General features: G+C 45.6%; 1 protein-coding gene across 3 annotated transcripts in view; it reads right to left on the bottom strand.

The window, feature by feature from the left end:
* The window catches only part of TERF1 (telomeric repeat binding factor 1), a 529,145-nt gene that overhangs the window by 357,801 nt on the left and 146,313 nt on the right, over window positions 1–25,031 (bottom strand). For 2 of the 3 annotated variants that reach the window (XM_069621207.1, XM_069621208.1), the window contains one exon: window positions 24,056–24,205. The exons of the other annotated variant lie outside the window; for it this stretch is intronic. In XM_069621207.1, coding sequence (XP_069477308.1) covers window positions 24,056–24,205 — 150 coding nt within the window. The remainder of the gene's footprint in view (window positions 1–24,055; window positions 24,206–25,031) is intronic. 3 annotated transcript variants of the gene reach the window in all.

Here is a 25,031-nt window from a genome sequence, read left to right as displayed (position 1 = left end):
AGAGCAGGGAAAGAAAAATCAGCCCACCCTGTTAGAGGACTCTCAGGAAGTCAGGAGGTGATGGGCAAGTGTCAGTCACTGTATGTGCAGTCCAGTTGAAGCTCGGTATGTTAGGCCAGTCCCTTTACAAGATCGGTTGTAGCACAAACAACATACCAGGCTGTGCCTCAAAGTCACGAAAGAGGGGATACACAGATGCTTTAGGCCTGTTACTCATGGAGCACAGTGTGGTAACTTTGTGTCAAATACCATATCAGGGTTGTGTTGCATCACAATCCAGAGGAAAGGGTGGGGTTTGACTAGGGACAGGGGCCCTGGCAAGTCTCAGGGAAGCTTTTCAGCTGGGGCATTTTGAGGGTAGAGGGAGCTTGGTTGGGGACTTGGTTGGAGGGAGTCCGGCAACAATTAATTGCCTTAGAGAGGCAGGAGGGGCTGGTTCAGTGCCAGTTGAAGGGCGGTGAGAGGCTATGGAAAAATGGATGGAAAGTGTCAGGTCTGGATGTTGCGATCCTAGTATCTCTATGGGTGGATACACTTGCCAGTTGAAGGGGGAGAATCCCGGAAGACCCTCTAACAGAAAGAAGTAGCTGCAACAATATGGCTGTTGTTCATATGAGCTTACACCCATTCCCACTGCTCCCATGATGGATAGTCATCGTAAAAGATACCCTCCCAGCAGGCCCTCCCTGCAGCAGTGTGGACTTTACCCGGAGTGATCAAAGAGACAAGACGGAGCTGGAGACCGCTACATGGATAGACTCGACTAAACGCCAGACACCAAGCCACTCGTCGTTCGAGACGCCACAACGACTTCGCTACGTTAGGCATGAAGCACACGTGCCATCCGCACACTCTGGACACACGCACTCATCTACACGAAGAACACAGGTATACAGCTCTATTAGAGGACAATGACATATACATACTGTCTGCACATTTATTATTTTGTCATTAGGCCTGCTACAGCACTGCGGTAAGGCAAGCAGCAAGAAGAGTTCAGGTAGATGCTTGCAGACGCTTATGTGGGAATAAACCCATGGTGTGGAAGGAGCACTTCCGAAACCCGACTGCTATGACGAACTAACCTACAGGCTAAAAGAAGATGTGCACAGTAGAAGCCAGGCCATGGTTTACGAAATTTAGTAGGCCACGATCAATGTTGAAAGGTGCCCAAGGCCTCACAGAATGCTGTGCAAGCAGAACCATTGTGGCAGAAGCAAAGCCGCCACCAAGTCGCAATGTTGCAACTGACATTCCTCACTCTGAACCAAAGTAACACCGGCTGCAGGAGAGGTGCGCTCTCCGACAAAATACAGAATAAGTCGAAGATCCTGGGCTCACAAAGGTAAAAATGTTACATGAGAAGCTAGACAAAGGGGGCACTAAGTAACCCCTCCACCACCCTTTTGAAAGATAGTGTGTGCTGGGTCTAGAAAATTTAAGTAAAGTCACTTTCACTTTACTGCTCTGGGAAACAGTTTATCCCATAGAAGGTATTTAAACCTTTGGGAAACCTGGAAGACTTCCCTGTGCTACTGCACTGAAGGTGCAGTGTGACATAATGTAAAAGATGATGCCTATGGAGTTTGTCAGGGTCCATAAACAAAAGAAACACGAAGTTCAAAAATCACATTAAAATACATGAGAGCGTGGGAAAAAGGGTCTCACTCTCTCCAGGTTAAAGAAATCAAGTCCTCAAAATCCAGAAAAGTTGATGGGGGTCTCTAAGGTGGAGGGAATTAGCACATTTCTGAGAATTCTCCCTAACATGGCCATCGTGAAGATCTGCTCTCCAACATTGACACTAACATTCCCTCTGTCCTTATCCTCCTCGATCTCTCTTCTGCCTTCGACACGGTCAACCATACCATCCTGCTCAACCGTCTCTATGAAAACCTGGGTATCACTGATCAGGCTCTGGCCTGGCTGACCTCTTTCCTCTCAGATCGACCCTCCCAGGTCCAACTTGGGTCCTTCCTTTCATCTATCTTCCTCTCTACCTGTGGTGTTCACCAGGGGTCTAACCTCTCACCCTGGCTTTTCAACCAATACCTGGCAACTCTCGCCCACTTCATTGCCACTTTCTGCTCAAATTTCCAGTGCTATGCTGACGACACTCAACTCATTTCCAGGCTGCCCTCTGCCACCTCCTCTCCCTCCCTCATCTCCGATTGCCCAACTGCCATTCAAGATTGGTGTGCTGCCAATGATCTTTGTCTGAATGCCAGCAAGATGGAGATCCTCCTCATCGGCACACCTTCACCATCCTTTCCCCTCACTCTCTGGCCGGCCTCCCTTGCCCCTCCTCCTACCCCCACCTGCGAGACTAAGAACCTCGGGTCATCTTTGAATCCACCCTTTCCTTCTCTGCCCACATCTCGGAGGTCTCTAAAAAGTCAAATTTCATACTGTACCTCCTCAGAGGTACTCTGCCTTTCCTCTCCTTGCCCCAGAAGCTCATGGTATCCCAAGCTCTGGTTCTCTCTAGCTTGGACTATTGTAACAGCCTCTTTCTAAATCAACCTGCCTCTACTCTCCGCCCTCTGCAACTAATCCAGAACAGGACAGCAAGACTTGTCCTTGGCCTCGAGCCCTGGGATCGGATCTCTCCAGCTCTGAAATCTCCTCATTGGCTCCCAGTGGATGCAAGGATTAAATTCAAAACCCTCTGCATTGTCCACAAGGCCAATATCCCTCCGCAAATACCTCCCCTCTCGAGCTCTTCGCTCCTCTAACTCCAACTCCCTCAGGGTCAGTTGTTTTTCAAAGAAATGAGCTGGGGGTAGATATCGGTCTTCGGCTGGGGCCTCCCTCTGGAACAGCCTCCCTGCTACTCTAAAACTTGAGGAGAACCATCGGTTCTGGAAGCACCTCAAGACCTTCCTCTTTTCTTCTGCCTTCGCTCCTCCTCTCCCCTGCTGATCTGTTCTTTCTTGGCACTGTGCACCTGGCCACCCTCTGTCCTCCGGGCCCAGGTACCTGCTCACCCTGCCACCCTCCCGCACTGTCTCCGGGCCACCCCTTGCACTGGGGTCTATATGTGTACCATACAGCCCCCCCTTTTTCTTCCTGCACTTATCAGACCTACCCTGTCTGCTGCCTTGAACCTAGCACTTGCAAATTGCTGGCTGCACTACCACTGTTTGTTGCCTTTATTATTTATTTATTGTTATTTATCTGTTTCTCCTCAGCTTCGCACTTTCCACTCCCCCCCCCCTTACATGCACTTTTCGCCTTCCCCCTCTCCCATGCACTTGCGCATTCTCAATGTCACTGGGCCTAGTAAGATCGCCGTTTTGTTCTCCCCCGTTACCCTTCTTTGCTTTGTTGTGCTCTGAAACACTTGTGTACGAGCGCAATAGAAATAAAATATCAATATCGTGAGACATGCTTGCGCGACGACCCCGACGGAAGCGGACTCGCAGTATTTTGGCCTTGCCTTGGGCCCCCACGGATGGAGCACCCTCAAAGGACTTCAAAGCTCGCTCTGGCCGACTGGATCCGGATGAGGCATGCCCCTGTGGACCACAGAGGGTAGAGGCCCTGGCTTAATGCCACGACATATCTCGCAATCTTCCTCCTTGTGCGTCGGGTGAAGACAAAGGCACTGGGAATGCTCGTCCATGAAAACATTATGCAAACTGCAGCTGGTGCAGAGCTTGAATTGGAAGGAATTCCTCTTCTCCGACATTATCTGGTGCGGTGTAGGCCCGATGGCCTTCTGGAAACTTCCAAGAATAAACACTTGATGATTCCGCCCTTGAGGGGCGATGAAAGATGCTGAAAAACGGATTCCCATTAATCGGATGAAGAAACGATGGAGCACACTGGCTCGATTGAACAAAAATAGGGTTTTCCTAGCCAGAAAGCACGGAAAACGCAGAAAGCTCCAAGATCAAAACACGAGGACTCAACCCTTGAACGTGTGGTAAAAATCTGAAGATGGCTGCCAGAGGAGGGGCTTAGTGAGAGGGCAGTCATTGGCTGGGGGCAGTATGTGTGATGCTGGAAATGCATCGGAGGGACAGGGCCTCCGTATCCTTGTCCTTTACTGCTTTTTATCATGTGTTCTGTCGTGTTTTCCGCGCAGAAGTTCATGTGGGACTCCTGGCGGTGCAGCTCCCTTTCTTTTGGTTTGGTGAACGGACCCGTGGGATACCCTTATGGCACCCATGGGTGGGGGTACAACCCTGTACCCCTAGTGTATGTTTCTGGGCACCTGTGGGTGGCCCACAGAGCAGGGTATGGGCTGGTGGCAGCTCCATGCTGAATTTGACAGGTGCGCGGAGTATCCTCCATTTTGGGATACCCCGGCCCTGCCATTGGGATCAGTTGATCCCTGATGGAAAACAAGATGGCCCCAGTGGCCTCTTGCTTTCTATTACCCATTACCTTGTTTTCCCAAAGTCCTGGGAAGCCCTGACTCTGTCCCTTCCCCCTGACTGGCTGTTGGATGGAAGTGCCATATATGGTGTTGTTGTGAAGGCCCAGTCAGACTAGCTGGAGCCTTCCCGGTGATATATGTTGTGGGTACCTCCTGTGGGTGGGACCTGGGTGAATAGAGTGTGTGACGAATATGCATTCTGTGTTGTGGGTGTCTAGTATCTGGTGGTTGACACAATGACTGAGACAACCCTGCCCGAAACCGGTATGAATGCAGCTTGGAGTGTTGAATGGCTCGGTACTTGTCCCAATACACAACTTGTTGTGAGTGTCTGGAGAGAAGTGAATGGCCTGAATACCTCGTGTGCCTGATTGGCTGCCTGCCTGCATGAATGCCCGTAGTCGTGATTGGATGCTTGAGTGTGACCCAGCGGAATGAATGGGAGATCAACAGTATATCTGGGGACCTCTCACTGCTAGGAATCGTGTTCAGAAGCTGAAGTCCACAACGACGAGTAACTGGATTAACTGACGCTTGACCTTGAAGCCCTGCTGGACGAGAAGAATTGCTGTTGCTCTCCTTCACAAACTGAAAGCTGCTGTGCCTCCAAAGACTGACCCAGAGAGGACCTGGTAAGGCGCCCTCTTCCCGAGCTACGAGGGACCATCGTGCACAGCTGATCTTTGCCAACGCTCCCTGGTAGACAGACCTTCGACAGGCTGCCGACCCGATACGGGGACTGCTGCGAAACTCCAAGGAGAAGCACTCGGACTGTTGTCCGCCACTGTCGACGACCGCTGTCGCCGACCTGAGCCGCCGTGCTCCAGTTTGCCTAAGAGCTTCAATTGATCATCGGACGCTCTCGTCTGCATAGTCACCCGCTTGTCTCCTGCTGGAGAAGGCCCGAACGTAGACGTGCCGAGGAGCTTCCACCGGTGGGTTTCCCGCCACCTAAAGACCGCAGAGACGCCGAAGACTCGACGCCCTTGCTGGGCCACAGTTCTTCATCATCTCTTCGCAGTCCAGAACTATTGTCACCGAGGTGCCCCACACGCCTCTTCCTTGCAGGACGTCAACGCTCTGTCGTCGACGAGCACCGCTAGGAACGAAGCTGTCACTTCCCTGCCGTAGTTCACCCTGTTCATGGCCGGACGTTCGACGACCCCGACACCTCTCGACGATCCGTGGCTCCCGCCTGAAAGGGAGGCACTCAAGAAGGATCGGTCGGTGCATCGTCGGAGAACTCTACTCCACCAGGTACATTGGGGGGAGTAAAACCTTAATAGGAAGAAGTGAGACTATTGAACATATGGACTGGGCTTGTGCGATATATCTTTATTTACAGGTTGCCCAGGTGGGGGGGATCTCCACACAGAACTGTGCCTAGTGGTAGGGGTCAGCATTCTGCCTATTGTTTCAACCATCTTGCGTTCCTTCTTATCTCTATTGCTGGTTTACTCGTTATTGATCTGTGTGACATTTTAACCGTACAGTTGATGCACTTTAATGAGATTTGATAACATTAGTGGTACCACTCTAGACGTGTATATATTTATCATTATTGACTTCCAAGTACAAAGTGCGTTATTGTGATCGTGTACATACCTTTGAATATTAATTATATAATGACTGTTTTCAGTAATACAGTGTGTGGACATTCCTTTGTGGTTCGGGGACTACACTCTAAAGAACCAGCCCGCATCACCTCCTGAGAAGCTAGGCCTCGATTGCTCGTCCATTGCTACCGTAATAGAGAATCTTGGCTGGGGTCTGCTGTGCCTCTCCTCTACCATATAGAGAGCGGAAGTACAGACACCCCCCACCGGTCTTTACAGTATGACCCAGAGCTCAGTGATTGGTTTATAGGAGAAAGACAGTTCTAAACTAAAATGAAACCTTTTTCTTTTACTGAGGATTCCCATGCCATATGCCATGCTGGAGAACCAACTTTTTTCCTTCCCAGGAATCACCATTTTATATGCTGACTAAATGCAATTACTGCATTACATTGTGGGTGCGCATTATTATCGATAGTATGGTAGACCTGTCGAACACCTGTAACAATTGTCGCCGCGTTCAGCAACGAACAACTAAGTAGTGACTTTTTGAAAGTATTGTAAAGTATACCCATGTGTGTTGGTTTATTGTGCTAGGTATTTAACAGTGACTAGTGTGTAAATATAATAAACCTATATAAATGTATGTTTAAGTGTTTCTTTGTTGTGCATTACTAGCAATAGTCAGTGTACTTACCTACAGTTCAAATCTTCCTCTTATAATAAGCCTGACTGTTCTGCCACTCTACCAAGGTCTCTGATTAGTACAGACTGATACTAAGAGTTGGGGATCTACAAACCACTGGGATAGCTTACTAAAGTCTTACCTCCAAATGGGACTTTCAGGAAAACTCCCATAACAACTCCCAAAATAAAGGACATAGAATCCAATCTGGTATATGAGACTACGTATTCCCAAAAGAGCTAAAAGTACAAAAACATTTTAAATGAATGCTAGATACTGTTACAACTGGATCCTACCTTATATCGACTATTCCCAGATGTACCTAAATTTGCCCATCGTAATAGTAATTCCATCAGGGACAGTGTGATCAGGGCTGACAACTCCTCCAAAAACATCAAGACCTCATATAAAGGAACAACCCCATGCAACAATTGTCAACATTGTCACAATATAATTAAAAAGGTAACTTAATTAATCATCCATACACAAGAAAGAAAATCTGGTTGAAACATTCCACAACGTGCGACTCTGCCAACGTCGTATATGGAATAAGGTGGCCATGTGGCATTATGTACGTAGGTATGATCGCACGTAAAGCAAAAACCTGCTGGACAGAGCAAAGTTCAACATCCATACCAAATCTGAAAAATCCCCAATTGCCCCAACACTTCATACAAGCACAACAGAGTAAGCACATATGAAATTCATCATTTTGGAGCAGGTAAAAGCACCCACATGGGGGGGGGTGGGGCAAGACATACTTGAGAACTTACTCCAGAAGGAAATCTTTTGGGTTGACCAATTAGACAGCCTATCCCCTAGAACCATTAATAAAGAGTAGGACATCAGTTGCTATCTGTAATAGGATATATTAGATAAGTGAACATCAGGTTCCGGAACTAGATGTACCAATCCAATTCTTCTAGCCACACCAGTAGATTTGCCCATTAGAACAGGGTAAGGTGATGACATAAAACATCACACTTTAGAATAGGCACTGTTAAGATACTTTAATATGATACAAGCCTGTGGAAAGTATGGGATTAAGCTGTACTGTCTATTGCCCAAGCTGACAGCTACAAGGGAAAATTAATAACTATCACATGTATGACTTAAGTGCAATAGCGAGGCCTTGAACAATAGATTTGTTGAAAACAGAGGACTTGTACAACATTTTATGGAACCTCACGAAATGTGTATTTTTCTAATTGTCAAAAGGAATGGTATTTCACCACTGGAAATATACATTACTCTGCATTGACAGATTTATTTTCTAAGAATTATCATAGAATCACAGAATATATATTTGAGGACACTCATCACATCACACCTTGAAATGAGTACCTGTAGTATAGATTCATATGTCTTTTGGAAACTATAAGATTATGTTGTACTAGTAATCATGTTAGCAGACAGCCGCAGCAGGTAAAACCGTTTTATTAACAGCCTAATTTAATATTTCTTCCTACTATAAAATGCGCGTGATTTCGCATCTAGAAATGCATATTGCCTAATCGGCGTGTTTGGCCAAGGGAGAAACAATATTGTACAAATTGCCCTCACATTAAAACCTCCACTAGATAGGTAATGGTGCCAGTGCAAGGTGATATGTTATATAATAGAAGCTGACTGACCATTACCTGTATGTATTGCAAAGAATAATTCAATCCGGTCAGTAAACAAACGTAAGGTACAGGCCAAGATGGCACGCCGTTAAGCTATTAAATACCAGTGCTTCCTGCCTACATTTTGGCTACCAGCTAAGTCCATCAACAATGTCGATTTGCATGTGAGAGCATTACTTTGAACACTATTCCTATTTCAGGGTTGTGTAGAACGCGATCGTCACGTCAGGATGCTGGTTGGCGTCAGACAACGTACGCTGCGCTAGAGAACCCAGTATTAAGCCAGACGCGGGACGGGAGGTCGCTTTCACGCTACTTTCTGTCCTGCATCTGGCTTTCTACAAAAAAACAAAGGAACAGGTAAGATGAGGCATGCATATGCTTTTTATATGTCTCTAGAGACACAGTTTACAAACACCGTCTCGTGATTCCTTTGCAGGAGTATCTTGAATTCCGTCTGCCTATATATACACTTATGGGCTTCATCCTATATTGAACAAACCCAGGGTTCTTTTATCTTGGAGACATTTAGGAACATCTGAAGAAAACATGAAGTAACTCCTAAACTACCATATAATAATCATGGCTATCCCAACACACCTAAGTCTAGCTCAAAGATACATTGGACTACATTTGGATCTTTCTTTTTAATTCCAGCATGTTAAATATCAACTACATTTGAATGTAGTTTACAACTGAACTGCCCAACTCAGTATGACTGCATATGAAGTTATCTTTTCAAATCAACATTATCTATTAATAATTAAATCAAAACATGAAAACTATATTATTCCTTTAGGGAGACAGGATGTATCACACCTGATCGAGGGGGAAGACAATGCATTACTTACCGTAAAAGCATTTCTGATGGTTGTATCTGCTTAGATTCACATGCTGTGCATAGTCTGACATCCAGTGGTCACTGCAGAGTATTGCATTTTGTTTTTCGTAGTCGAAAAGGGGACATCGACAATGCGTGTCTGTAACACTATCCCTATAGTGACGTGCAGTGTACCCACAATCCCTCACGCGTCAAGGTCCCTCTGTTTGTATTTGTTCTGCCCTGAGGGAGCCTATTATACGTGAGTGAATACAGAAGAGAGATATAGAAGAAAGTCTATGTTCCTTCCATCCGAGCGGGGAGGAAGGGTGGGCACATGTGAATCTAAGCAGATACAACCACCAGAAATGCTTTTACACTAAGTAATGCATTGTCTTCTGATGTTTGTTAATCTGCTTAGAATCACATGCTGTGCATAGACTAGCGAGCAGTACCCGGAGTTGGAGGTGGGTTGTGAGAAGGCACAGTAGAAAAAAGATGTTTTAATACTGCTTGTCCCACCTGGGAATCAGATCTAGAGTGGGAATCAGATCTAGAGTGGGCCTCTAGACAGTATTGTTTTGTAAAGGTGTGAACAGAACTCCAGGTTGCCGCTTGGCAAATGGACTCAAGAGAGACATTTAGCAATGAAAGCTATGGAAGCCCTGGTGCCTCGAGTGGAGTGTGCTCTTGGCTTGAAGGGTAGTTCTCTCTTAGCAAGAGTGTAACAGAGTGATGCATTGTACAATCCATCTAGAAATGGTGGATTTTGAAACTGCATCTCCTTCTCTTCCTGCTGCCACCGAGACAAAGAACTGATTAGTCTTTCTCAATGGTCTAGTTCTTTCCATATAAAACATCACAGCTCTGCGAACATCCAGTGTATGCAGGCTCTTCTCACCTAAGTTTGAAGGATTTTGAAAGAACGTTGGTAGTTCTAGTGACTGGTTGACATGGAATTTAGAGATACATTTTGGTGCAAACCTAGGATGTGTGCGTAGAACCACCTTATCCTTGTGAACTGTTACAAAGGGGACTCGTACAGAGAGCGCTTGTAGTTCACTTACTCTCCTAATGGAGGTGATAGCTTTTAGAAAAGCAGTCTTAAGAGTGAGGTCTTTAAGTGTTGCTTTGTGCATGGGTTCAAAGGGTGACCCAATGAGCCTGGTTAGTACCACATTTAGGTCCCATCCGGGAGTGGGGTTAGCTATGGGAGGGTGGATCCTCTTCACTCCTTCCATGAAGGCTTTAATAACTGGGACTTTCTACCATGACACTTTAAGTTGGGAAGTGGTGTATGCGGAAAGTGCAGCTAGATGGACTTTAATAGAGTTAAACACCAAGCCTGAGTCTAGTAGGTGAGTCAGGTACAGAACAATTTGTGTGGGGGAGCAGTCAACTGGGTTGATGCTCCTTCCCCTACACCAGATGACAAATCTTTTCCATTTGCTAGAATAACAGTGACGAGTGTTCGGCTTTCTAGCCTCCCTGAGAATGTCCATGCATCTCTGCGGGAGTTGTAAATCTCCAAATTCTATGATCTCAGGAGCCAGGCTGCTATGTTCATGGTCTGAGGGCATGGATGTAGTGTCCTGCCCTTGTCCTGTGACAGCATGTTGTACGGGCAGGGAAGTTTCACTGGAGGAGATAGGGACATCTCCATCAAGTGAGCGAACCATGGCTGTCTGGCCCACATAGGGGCCACCAGTATCATGGTAACTTGTTCCTGGTGCATCTTGTGCACTATCTTGTTGAGAAGGGGAGTCGGGGGGGAAAAGCGTAAACAAATTTCCCTGACCATGGTATCGTTGGACTGTTCCCCTTGGATTGGTTCTAGGGGTACCTGGAGGCGTAATCTTGGCATTGGGAGTTCTCCAGAGTTGCGAACAGATCTATTTCTGGGAATCCCCATTGTGTGAAGACGTCAAAGACGATGTCTTTGTGTAACCGCCATTCGTACTCCGAGGGCAGAGGGAAGTCCCTGCTGAGTTCGTCTGCTAGCAGATTGAGTTCCCTGGTAAATGTTGTGACAGTAGGAACATGTGTTTGAGAGCCCACTTCCAGATGTTCTGGGACAGCCTGGACAGTCCTGGAGAGTGAGTGCCCCCTTGCTTGTTGAGGGGGTACATGGCTGCGGTGCTGTCCGTGAGGACCATCATTGTCTTCCCTTGTAGGTGTGCCTGGAAGGCTTTCAGTGCCTTGTACACAGCTAGTAGCTCCAGTAAGTTTATGTGCTTGGATGCTATGCTCGGAGTCCAAACTCTGTGAGCAGTCTGATGGGATAGGTGAGCCCCCCATCCTGTGAGGGATGCGTCTGTGGTTAGAGTGGCTTCCACTGCGGGGGTGGCAAATGGTTTCCCTATCACCAGGTTTTCCTTCGACCACCACCGTAGCGAGAGAACCAAGGCCTGCGAGACCACCACTAGATCGTCCCATTGTCCGCTGGCCTGACACAACTGGCTGTTGAGCCACTCTTGCATTGGGCGCATGCGCAGGCGCGCGTGAGCTACCAAATAAATACATGACGCCATCATTCCTAGTAAGCGCATTGCTTTGCGTACCGTCACCTCTCGACCGGCCACATATTGAAGGATCTGAAACAGCATGTTTTGGAACCTCTCGTTGGAGGGGAAGACGAGGCCGTCCTTTGTTCGAATTAGAGCCCCTAGTAATTGTTTGATCTGGCTGGGGTCTAAACTGGACTTCTTCTCGTTGATGGAGAAGCCCAGTTGAAACAAAAAGGTCTACAGTCTTTTGAGTATTTGAGAAGCATGTTTCATAAGAATCCCCTGTTATGAGCCAATCGTCGAGGTAAGGGTATACTGGGATGGACAACCTGCGCAGGTGGGCTGCTGCCACTGCCAGTACCTTTGTGAATACTCTCGGCGCTGATGCTATGCCGAAGGGTAGCACTCTGAACTGGTAGTGTTTGCCCTCTATCATGAACCTGAGGTATTTCCTGTGCTCTGGCAACATTAAAATATGAAAGTATGCATCTTTCATGTCCAGTGTTGTCATGTAATCTCCCTGTGAAAGCAGGGGGTTTACCTCCTGTAGAGTCACCATACGAAACTTTTGAGGTTTGACAAATGTGTTCGCTGGGTGCAGATCTAGTACAGAGCGCATGGTTAAGTCCTTTTTGAGTACAAGGAAGTACACTGAATAAATACCTTCCGTTACCTGAGATAGAGGCACAACCTCTATAGCTCCTTTTTCTAGTAGTTGGTCCACTTCTTGAAGAAGGATGGCGAGGTGTTCTGGTGACATGCGTCGTCCCCTTGGGGGTCTGTACGTAGGGGGAACTGTTGAATTCTATACAGTAACCGCGGGCTATGGTTGACCAGCGGTCTGATGTTATACCCTCTCATGCTGGAAGAAAGGATGTTAACTAGCCCCCGACCGGCGATGCATGGGAGGGGACCCGAATCTTTGAGTCATTTGGTGTTGGTGGCTTGGGAACCTCTAGGGGTGGGACCCCGACCTCTTCCCTTGCCACAACGTTGTCCTCTTTGGTTGTATTGTCCACTGGTGCCTTGGTTAGAGGACCAGTTAACTCCAGAGTGTTGCTGCTGCTGTTGTTGCTGCTGCTGGCGTTAGCCTAAAAAAAAGCGTCTGTTGCCATAACCACGTTTGTTGGGAGGCCTTGAAATTTGGTCTAGGGTTTTGATGGTGTCAAATTCCTTCTTTGCAGTCTCTAGTGCCTCATCCACCACCTTACCAAAGAGGTTGGCATCTTCTATAGGTTTGTTAATTAGAGATGCTTGTGTTTCAGGTTTAAAGCCTGAATTACGTAGCCATACATGGCATTTGGGGAGGATTCCTTGGACTAGGGAACGGCCAGCCTTTTCTGCAGCATCCAGAGTATTTTTAATGATGCTTTGGTTGACTATGGTCCCTTCAGTAACTGTGGCTAGAAGCCGAGTACGTAGGGGTTCCGGTACCTCATCGATGTCCTTACGTAGTTTGCTCCATTGTGCATCTGCGTAACTTACCAGCAAAGAGTTGTTGGCAATTCTTGCAGAAGAGGCAGCCGAGGCTGTAATCCTTTTTCGTAGGGCATACCATTTTTTGCCCTCTTTATCCGGTGGTGCCTCGCTAGTTGACAGCGGGGCCCCTGCTCTTTTCCTTGTATTTGTCACCACTAAGGAGGCTGGTACAGAGTGGCCCCTGATGTTTAATGGGTCCGATGGGGAAGGACTAAATAATTTTTCTATCCTCGGGTTGACCCCTCTGATCAACGCGGGTCTAGATAGTGAAGGAATAATTTGTCTCTTTACTGAGGCGAGGAGGGGAATGGTTTGGCTGACAGGGGGTTTCTCCTTGATGATCTTTTCTACAAAGTCTATGTCAGGAGAAATTTCCCCCGTCTCGATTTCGAAATGCGCTGCTGCCTTGCGTAGTAGTGCATTAAAGGTAGGTTGATCGTCTATAGGTGACGTATTCCTAATAGGTGAGTCCTTGGGGGTGGGGGGGTGGGGACAGGTTTAGGGCGTCAGGGTCTGAAAACGCTGATGGGGCTGCCAGGGCTGTGAAGCGCCCTCTTCTGGGTCTTCTCCCCCATATCTGGGTTATCTTCAAAACCTTCCTCCTCTAAGTTTTGTTCCCCTTCATTGCCTAAGAATTCGTCATCCTCCTGAAAGTGGGGGTCCTCTCCAGTGAGGTCATATAAATCTACATCCTCTTGGGGGGGATTAAACAGCCTAGGGTACTTGGCCCTGGGATCCTCCCGAGGTCCCTCTCTTGATCTCTTGGGTGTTGGAAGGTTCTGAGTCTCCATAAACCTCTCCATTTTGTCCATACAAAACTGGCGTCTCTCTAGGGTTTCTTGAGGTACCCCAGAGCGGTCAGGGGGGGAAAGGGAGGGCCTTCAGTTTGAAAACACTTCGACCTATCCCATAACGTCGAAGAAAGGTTCCCCTCGCCTTCTGAAAAGCCTTCTGGTAGGCTAGGAGTCCCTCTCTACGCAGGAGACAGTTCCTGCCTTCCTTCTGACCTTTTTGGCGTCTCTCGGGCATTGTGAGCGGTGATCGACGTTTCTTTCGCCGTCCGTCTCTGGCTATCGGTGGAAATAATCCGCGCCAGGCACTCGACAACTAAACTGTCTGTCGAGGGTATCTCCGGCGTCGACGTTACAGGCGTCGCTTGCTCTACGCCGACGGGCGCTCTCTGACGGTGCGCGTCGTCTGGCGGTTTAGTGATAGCACCCTTATCTGGGGGTAGCCCAGTCGCTAGTCGCGGTTGCGAGGGGGGCTTAAGACTCTTACGGTCTGAGGAGGCCGCCGGTAGGACCTGCGTCTCCGTTGGCGCGAATGCTCTCTTCGTCTTCGGCGAGGAAGAGCCGTGGGTCGTGCGTTTATGGGAGTGTTTTTTGTGTGCGTCAGCGTCGCCGGGGTGTTCATCCCCATAAGCAGGGCGTGAGCCGAGCTTGTCGGGGCTGGGGACTGACGACGAGGAGCGTGAACGCTCCTTAGAGTGGTCTACGACTTCCGAAACGGACGTCGGGTTATCACATTCCTCGTCACTTTGGCAGCGGTGGGTGAGCAATCAGACCTAGACATGGCGTAGGCTGCCCACCTTTTGACCCTGCAGTCTTTAAAGTCTTCAGCTTAAGAAGCTGACAGGCCGCACAGCCGTCTTCTTTGTGGTCGAGGGGCAAGCAACGGTTACACCGTTTATGCTCGTCTTTCCAGGTAAACTTGCCCTTGCAACACGGGCAAAACCTAAAGGGTGTCCTCTCCATAGCTGAGGAACTGATTGCATGTGACAACAACCCCGAAGGAAAGGGAGGGGAAAGGGAAAGGCATTCTCAAGGAGAAATAATAAATGCCCCACGACCCCACTCTCCCACTCTCCCTACTGTATTTGGCCAGCGAGGCCAGACCACGTGTTCGGCGAACGCCGAACAACCTCCTCCGTCGAAGGCACCGCCGTCGAAGATCTTAATCGGCGGTGAACAGCTTCGCAGCTACGACGCCGAAGGAGGGATGTAAAGCAATATTATAGTTACAAGTTAATAACGACCAAAGGTCTAATAAATGTTTTTGCAATGTCTCACGAGGAGCTCCGCGTAAAGAGCGACCAATATCTGGGCGGAAATAAACAATCTGAGGGACCTCGATGCGTGAGGGATTGTGGGTACACTGCACGTTACTATAGGGATAGTGTTACAGACACGCCTTGTCGACATCCCCTTTTCGACTACGAAAAACAAAATACAATACTCCGCAGTGAACACTGGATGTCGGACTATGCACAGCATGTGATTCTAAGCAGATTAACAAACATCAGAAACTACAATTCAGAAACGCGCAGTGTGGCAGATTATTCCTCACAACACTCACTTCTTGGAAACAAACTGGAATTTCTGCAAATATTATACATCCAGTTGATTTTTTGTTCCATAATGATCTGTATATGCATTAATGTATGCACAATGTATGTATACAAGTTGATATTGTCCAAAGACAACGTATGCTTTTGGACACTACTATTTTGGTTGTTCTGATTTAATTATTACTTAAGCCCAAAACAAAAATACACATTTCTTTTTTTTTTTTTAAATGAGATTCTGGCAATTGTTATTGGGATTCATCCCCAGGAATGCAGAGGTATTTCACAGCATTCTCACAGACCCACATTTTTATTTTTGTCCTCTTAGCCAGGGGCATACACCTGGAGCACCCGAAAAACAGAGCTAAAATTATGAAAGCAACAAAATGTAACCAACACCATTGAAATTGTAGTCCATCCCCACTCACTATGCATCATGCAACTAGACAGTTCCATTCTCTTCCTGGGTGACACACACAAAGCAACCAATAGCCCACAAAAGCAGCAGCTTTCCTGGGCCAGTGAATTGCCTTATATGGGAGCTTCTGACCTGGCAAGGCAGGAAGAAGGCTAAACTACAATATGGCCAAACAACAAGTGAAAATCTTTTGGAACTCCCATTTTAGGGCACCAGCCACGGTTAATAGCCATAAACGTGAATGTACACACTAGAATGAATGCTCATCTTTAGCAGGCACACATAAAAGTAACCAAAAATCCGAAGTGTAAAAGCTAGGGTGATACAAAAGTATCCCCATTGCACGGCATTGTAAAATGCTGTGTGCAATGTTAAAAATGCAAAAGATAAAAGGGAAGCATTGTTTCCCAGTACTGATAGTCTGAAGGACTAACCAGTTTCGCAATAAAAAAAATAGCAAAAGGCAAGGAAGGTGAAGGCTTTACTTCCTTCAAAAAGTCAGAACAGGTTCAAAAACAAAGCACAACGATTTGGGTTCCATAGAATCTATGGAGAGGAAAGTTGAAAAAAAGAGAAATCTTTCCTAACAGTACTTGTCTTTTGGGCACAAGGGCCCATACATCTTAGGGCTGGACTTCTTGAATTCTTGTGTGTTATTCTGTGACCTCATTGGGGCCCCAAGTCCACTCTCACTTACCTCTAAGATTAAGTCTGGACTGCTCTCTCTCACGCAGTACCTTGATTGGGTTTTGGCTCTTATAGACTCCCTATTCATTTGGGTTGATATTAGAAATCCATTTTAACAATGTGTATGACATACATTATATTACTCACCTTAATCGTATTTCTGATTATATCTACTTAGATTCAGGTGCTGTGCATGCAAATCTAAGCAGATGCAATCATCAGAAATAAGATTACGGTGAGTAATATGATGCTTGTGAATATGCTTAGAATCACATGACGTGCATAGACCAGCGAGCAGTACCAGGAGAAGGGGTGGGATGTGTGAAGGAACAGTACAAAAGAGATGTCTTCGCACCACCTGTCCCACCTGAGAATCAGACAGTGTGTGTGTTTAAGCAGTAATGTTGAGTGAAAGTGTGTACAGAACTCCAGGCAGTTGCTTTGCAAATAGAATCAAGAGGAACATTTGCCCGCCAGACGTCCTCCCTTTCGTCACCACGACCAAGAACCAGGAACAAGGGTCTGCTGCATTGCATCCAAAAGGCATCCAGCAGTTCAAAGCTAGTGCGGGGCTTTGGGTATAATATCCTTTTGCCATTTGGGGTGCTTCCTACCTTTGGGAGTGCAATTTAACCCAACTCTGAGTTGACCTAAATTCACTTGCACTGGTCTTTCAGCTTGTGCTTCTTGAAGGGGACTCCTCTTCAGGTGCTGCGATTTCTTTTTAGACGCTGACTATTTAAGAACATTTTTATAAGTAGAGCGTCAGAACTATGACTTTGCCCATTGACTTTGGCTATCCTGGCTCCCTAAAGGCCTCCTTCTGAACCGATTGGCTTTGGCAGTGCTTGTTCCCTTACCGGTTTTAAATGTTGAACCCTTTAATGCTGGGATAAAAGACTAACTGCATCACTTTGAGAGAATCTACAGATTATCAGTCTAACCCTAACTTTTTCCTCCTTAATAACTCAATATTGCAAATGTGATACAAAATAGTTGTTACACTGACCTCAACTCCTCAACTGCGTTACATCTGGGTGCTGGAACATGTGTAACATATGCATAAATTACTCAACTGCATTATTGTTCACTTTTGAAATTGAATCCTAACTTGGGATTGTTACAGCTAATTACTGCTTTTAAAGAATGCTTTAAATAGCTTTGTGTGTAAATACATAATGTATTATATAACTAAGTGTTTAAATGTTTGCTTGGATACCTGTATTTACTGATTTCATTGTACAGCTCTACAGCTCACAAGATAAGCCTGGCTGCTCAGTCACACTACCAACTTATGTAGTACAGATATTAAAAGGTGGGTTACCCAATACCAAGAGAAGTCTTGTGTAGTCCCACACCAGTTAGACTGCACTAATTCTTACCTACCAGGCCGCGATGGTGGGTGCGCAGAGGGCCCTGAAACAGCGATGTTCATTAGCTCCGGGCGAACTTTTCAATGGGCCTGTGGGCATCAATTTTTCCGCGACTAATCCTTTGAGGGAAGCCTAGTGGTTGGTGTTTTTGTGTAGTGGTATGGTGTGTGTTCTTGTCGCTGGGGTGTAGTCTTCCCATCGCACTGCCGGTGGCATACTTGTCGAGGCAGGGGACGGACACGTGAAAGTCTGTAGACTCCAGTGTTAAGTATACGGCTTGCGAATCTGAGCCACGGCTGCAGACAAGAGTCCTTGTCCGAGGTGACGGTGGAGGGGGGGTTGTTGGGGGGCAGTGACTCTCAGCCTATATGGCATAGGCCACCCACCGCTTGGTGCACTTGTCTTTTAGGGTTTTGGGCCGAAACCGTTTACATGCCTTGCAACACTGCTCATCGTGTTGGTCACGAGGGAGGCACAGATTGCACTCTTTAGGAGTATCTTTCCAAGGAAAATTGCTGTTGAAAGACTGGTAAAATATAAAGGGTGTTCGATGCATAACAGAGAGAAACGGCAGCCTGACTGAAGGAAAAAGAATAAGCGGGGCAGAGAAGAGGCATTCTCAGGTGAAATTAAGTAAAATAGGACCCAACTGACTCTACTGTGAGGCCACGCCCGAGGGCCCAGGCCAAAACAAGATCAGCAACTGAGCCACTGGAAGACATAACGTCGGTGAGGCAGGATAAGTCGTCAAGAGGATGTCTAGTAGTCGTCGAGACAGCTGTCGAGGAAAACATAGCGAGAACCGCTAAGCAAAGACAAAGCAATGTAAACTCTATAACTAGCTTTGCATTGAGCGACCGACTAGATAGGCAGAAAAAAACAATCTGGTGGGACCTCGACGCATGAAGGATTTTGGGTACAGTACTGTTAGGCAAAGTTTGTATGCAGTACCCTCTGGGAACACTACAAACAACTCTGATTACAGGTATAAGCTTGTACTACACAGTTTTGGTAGCATGTTGAGCAGCCAGGCTGATCTCAAGAGGGGTCAATGTGAGCTGTAGTGGAGTTACACAAAGATTTACAGGTACAAGTATTCAAATAAACTCTTACACTCAAGGTTTCTTGAATAAACAATTATTCATTTATTTATTTATCAGTCAGTTAGAATAAACCTTCTTCAGAAGGGAGCAATGGAATAGTAACACTCAAATACACTTCATGAAATACACACTCTTAATATCTCTAAATCAGTAGATACCCTTTTGGGATAGCCCACAGACACTACCTACACCCTCAGGTGACTTCAATTGCTAGGGTGCTGGGGACATTAATATATCACTGATGCATTTAGGATCGGTGGTCGGACAAAATCTCGAAACAAAAATCTCGCATAACAAAAAGATCGAAAAAAAAATCTCGAAAAAAAAAGTCGAATTACTCTTTTTTAAATTATATATTTATTTTGGGGCACGGGATTAAACAAAAAAAAAAAAGGGGGGGGTTTGGGTGGTGGAACCCCCCCATTTCAAATAAAAAACGGCATAAAAAAAAATTCGACTTTTTTTCGACCTTTTTTTTCCACCTTTTTGTTTGAGATTTTTCATTTCGGTGATATCACTATAAACCTTTAGGATCATATAGTAATAAGTCAAAAGGAAAAGATTATCTAGAACAAGAGACCACAAATATTCTTAAGCAGGCAAATACTTTTTTTATCCCTCCAGGAAGTAATTCAATACAAAATGCTAAGTCAAAGGGCAAAAGTCTTATATAGGATGGAGCACCTCTGGTGATGGAAAAGGCTTTGCACAATGCTTCAGAAGTCTTTGGAGAAAAGAAGAATCAAATGTAGGGCCACAAGCTGATTAGACTTGTGAGTGGTAAAAGATGCAAGCAACTCTACAGCAAGAGGTAAATTCTCTCGGACTTGGTACAGTGCCTTTAAAATGAAGAAAAGATGCATCAGATGACTTCTGTTCCTGTGCAGCTCTTCAGGTCTCACTTTTACTGGGCCTCAGTCATGGGGACAAGAGGAAGGACGTCGGGGGACTCCTGCAATGCACTGGGACGGCCAAAACTCGGCTAACTTCACTTTCAGTGGCTGTTCAGTGTTTCAGCTCCTCGCATCTACCGCAAATAGCAACACCACCATTCCTGGCTGTCGAGAACTTAACTTGCTTCTGGGGTTTACTTGCTTCTGGGCGCCTGAGCCCCCGCACTCTGTTGCGGGGGCTCAGGCGCGGTCAGTCCTGCTTCCTGGGAGTCTGGATGATCTTCCTGGTGCTCTTGGCCAGCTAAAAAGCAATGCACACAATCTGGTGTTCCTCTCCCTGGCTATACGTTTCCAGCAGCAACTCTGTGGAAATTCGTCTTTGCAGGGGCTTCTCTGTCGATTGCGAACGTGCCGTTTCGGCACTTCAGCAGGGCTTCACCGGGCAAACCAACAGTCCAGGAGTTGCAGCAGGGTGGCTGTCCTTGCCGGACATTCAGCCGGCCAATCACCACAGAGTGCATTGGGGTCTCCTAGGAGACTAAGCACAGGGAGTTTCGGGCACCTCCCTCACTTCCTGCCTACTCCAGACACCCTGGAGCCAGAGGCGGGCGTCACTCGTGAATCCCGCCAAAGGCAAAGCGAACAATGGGACCAAACCTGGTTTGGCACGCAGAGTAAATCTCAAGAAGGACCTTTCCACAAAGAAATGGCGAAAAAAGAAGACCGGGCCCGTTTTGAAAAAAATGGCACCCTTGGGTGCTTTACTGCAGCTGCGAACGCAGCCCACGGCAAATGCACACCATGGTAGTTAAAACGAAACCACTGCCACCAGCCATTCAGTGAGAAAAGGGTAACATAAAAAATGTTACATGAGAAGCTAGACAAAGGGGATACTAGGTAACCCCTCCAGCACCCTATTGTAAGATAGTGTGTGCCGGGTCTAGAAAGTTACAGATGCAAGTAAAGTCAATTTCACTTTACTGCTCTTGGAAACAGTAGTTTATCCAAGAGAAGATATTTAAACCTTTGGGAAATCTGAACGACTTCCCTGGGCCACTGCACTGAAGGTGCTGGGTGACCCCATGTAAAAGATGATGCCTATGGAGTTTGTCAAACTCCACAACCAAAGGAAACAGTGTTCAAAAACACATTAAAATACATGAGAGAGTGAGGAAAAACGGTCACACTCTCTCCAGGTTAAAATAAAATCAAGTCCTCAAAATCCAGCAAAGTTGCTGGGGTCTCTAAGGTGGAGGGAATTAGTACATTTCTGAGAATTCTCCCCAACAACTACACATCACGTTAGGGATAGTGTTACATTCACACCCATGTCGCCATCCCTTTTCGATCTTCAAAAAAAAGATGCAATACTCTGCGATTACCACTAGATGTCAGACTATATGCACTGCATTTGATTCTAAGCAGATTCACAAGCATCAGAAATAGATTTTATAAGGATTTGTGTAACAATACTTACTTGCGATTTCTATATGCTTAGTGTGTAAACTGAAGGCCTAATAAATCATTGTATTTTTAAACTTCCTGTCTAACTGCAATTACTGGTGTTGCTCTATGTGGCATCATTGTAACCCTAGACCACTCGGGCACCCTTCCTCAGACTAAGCCTTGACTATAGGTTTTGGTTAACCTCTCAGAGTCTTCCTTGTTCACCATAATAGGGTGGCCTCCCAAAATCCTCCCACCTCAGCTGATTTTCAAAATCCATCTAAAAAATGCTGTTTTCCAAAACAGCCCTTATCAATAAGGACAAACGTCTTGTACCTGGTTTCTACAAATCTGCAGTGCATTCTCCAAATGTGATTCCCTTTTTATACATAATGACTGCATCCTCTTCCAAAGCTCCAGTTTAAGACATTTTCACATAGACTTTGAGTTTGGACACTGCATTCAGTATTAAGCATCGTCTATATTGAATTCACAGATATTGCAAGATTAGCATGGCTAAGGGACATGTCAGTTCAGCTATTAGGAAGGGGAGAGTTTATTCAAAATGTATCATCATGACGTCTATGGTAAAGAAAATCCATCATTTAGGTTAATAGGTGCATTGCCAGACAGTATGATTGGTGAGGCCACTGGATAATGGAGAGGGCATATTACATTTTCAGAAAACTGGGTCAAGTTGTGTGGGGCAACGGGTGTCCATGGTAGTTACTTTACCAGAAGCCAACAAAAGATTAATCTGACTATAACTTTCTTCCACTGTTGGTAAGATTAATTGGCATTCTACCAGACTTTGAAATCTGATTAGAGCGTTAACTACATAAAACAATGAGCCAAATACAAAGCATATAAAAAAAAAAACACTTGGCACGATATCATTATCAAGCAAAGCTTCTTTCTGGTGCACAAACAACCTAATAATATCACAAGGACAGTACCACAAACAAAACAGATCACAGACTCTTCTTTGAGTACTAAAATATCCTTGAAGAGTCTGTATATGGATTGCCACCTTAGAGCATGACAAATTAAAAGAGCAAACATTTTGATTAAATCCTGAATGAGCTATGAGAAAGATTTTTGGATTCCTTATAACCAAAATTGACATATTGTCTTTTTTAAAGTATTATTTAACAAGCTTTTATTTGAAGGTTAAATGGATTGTATTTTCCTGCCTGGCCATACACTTTACTTCATCACGCATGCATAGATTAACAAGCAAAGTATGCCAGGGGTATACCCAGATATGGGTCGCAAGCTTGTTGTGCCAAGTGCCTCGGGTCACTCTTCAATGATGATGGCGAATGAGGTCAGAAGAGATCTGTGGTTGCATGCCAAAGGGAGGTGACCTAGCTGTTAGGGCTAGGTTTATTTCCTGAGCAAGTAACCTTGCTGTGTCAGCTGTGTGAACACCTAGATGGTGGTGGCAGCCATATTCCATTTCAAGCCTGACACATAGCTTGAAAGTACGGCTCTTGTTTTGGAAATTCTGTAAGAGCACCACAGCTAAACTTACTTTCCCTTGCATAAAAAGACACAGAAGTGACCATATATGGTCCTGGCTGATCTATGCCCAGGAAGCCAGAGGCAAAAGCACTGAAGACTAGATTTGACCAGCAAGTGTATAGTGTGTTCGAATGCACATCCTGTGTGTTTGCCCAAAAATATTTGAACGTGGCAACTCCCAATGACTGGGTGGCTGCCAGGAGTTTGAAAGGGTGCAAGATTGTGATTGGAAGTGGAGGGCACACTCAGCTCCCAAAATTTCTAAAAGATAAGGGAATATGCACCAACACCATCCACTCAGAAACAACCCAGTGAAAATTCTTACTTTATTCTTTGCTGTTAAATTCACAGCGAAATGATGTTGAGCTCTGCGCATAGTACAGTTTTCAATAACCAAAGGGAAACTCCCCATGACGTACCAGACAGCTGGATTACAAACTTCCAAGACACCCTCAGCTCCAAGCAGACACCCTACTGATTGTACTGCACAGCCTGACATGAAGAGGCCAGGGTACCAGATGAGAGGGCGGTTATAAAAACAGCCTAGAATGAAGGAACCAAGAGCCATGTGACTCAGAGGAACCGCAGCCTTACCAGACCCGCACTGCAGGGCCACGGTCTACATTGCCTGGCAAAGGTTACATTGCCTCTAGCACAGCATCAGCTCCAGTGGCTCCAAAGTCCAGTTGCCTGAGTGAAGGTATAACAGATCGTGGTGGTATAACATAACCGCAAGGGCAGAACTACTGGCTTCACATCATTAGAACTGAACTCTTAAGAGAAGAGAACTTTTTTCCCTTTAGAAGAAACTCTTCTTGGTATGCTTCTAAGCATACACTGATCAACATCGCTGCCTGTAGACCCTGGTTGATCCTACACTACTGGTGAACGAAATTGGTAGGATCCCAACCTTAAGATCCCAAAGTAGTTTACAGAATTACTCTCTTGTAAACATGCATTGCCTTTTTTCCTTCACAGCAATATGAAGTTATGTTTTCACTAATATATTGTACACCCGTTCCCTTATTAAATTCAATAACGTGTTATACTGAACCAAAATGTGTAACAGTTATGTTTGAGAAGGCATCAGGCCAGGAATAATTTCAACAGAATAAAAGCCTTTTTCACATAAAACGTATACTCCAAGACACTTTTTGTGAGTATTTTCACAAGCATATTTGAATGTACACTTAGAATTATGCAATACATACCTTTAATAAAAAGCTTTTCGGTGTTTCACTGAAGACAATATCGATAAAAGACATGATTTTTTTTAGCATCTGCTTATATGTGAACCCCTGAAGAAACTGATGATATGGATCTTTCTTACTGATGATCGCTGCCAACTTTGTTCGTATAGACTAAGATTTGAAAAGAAAAAAATGACACAAATGGAATTGCTCAAAATTAAAGCTAGAACGGAAGTATTTATTATATGCACACATTTGTAAATTGTAAATATCAGGCAGCAGACTGTTTTCCACTAAATGAATAATCCCTCAATTGAAAAGGTAAAGAGCTGTGTTTAGAGAAGAGAGAAAGACGAGAGAGAGGGGAGAGAGAAAGAGTGATAGTAAATAAAAGGGTGTTACAAAAAAGGAGGAGCAGGAGGGAAAGTAAAACACAGGGAGAAAAATAGTATAGGGAGGTCACAGCCGCCCTATAGTTCCGGTGAGGCGGACTCCCATAGGAACACCTTAAAATGTTATCTTTAATAACCTTTGATTCAAGTAATGGTTTTGGACGAAAATTCGGAAGTGATTAAAAACCTGCGGGCCCCCAGACTGCAAAGTTTCGTAAAGATTAGTTAAAAAATTTTTGCCCCCCAAATATGCGGCCTACTTCCTATGAATTTTCCCATAGACAAACAAGATAAATTCTTTCCAAAGCGCACAGCTAAACCGCTGGACGGATTTCGAAAAGGTCCAAAACAACTTGGGCACAAAGTGCGATCCATGCATCGTTTGGGGTTATTCCGTGCAGTATTTTTTAAATATCTAACAGATGTTAGTAAGATTTTCATAGCAAGGATAAATCTTCCTGACCTGTGTCAACCACAGAACTTTTTGCTTTTACTGGTGGATTATTTTTCCTTATACCTCTGTGAGTGGGAACCTTTTCCCACACTGTCAAAATCTTTTACTCTTTTTGATGGGTGTCATTTTTAAGACTCTCCATAGTGTCTTT

The sequence above is a fragment of the Ambystoma mexicanum genome, chromosome 5q, assembly GCF_040938575.1.
Source record: "Ambystoma mexicanum isolate Mex_15411 chromosome 5q, UKY_AmexF1_1, whole genome shotgun sequence".
Taxonomy (NCBI): Eukaryota; Metazoa; Chordata; class Amphibia; order Caudata; family Ambystomatidae; genus Ambystoma; species Ambystoma mexicanum.
The sequence above is the reverse complement of the archived record's forward strand: the minus strand, read 5'-3'. Positions and strand labels throughout refer to the sequence as shown.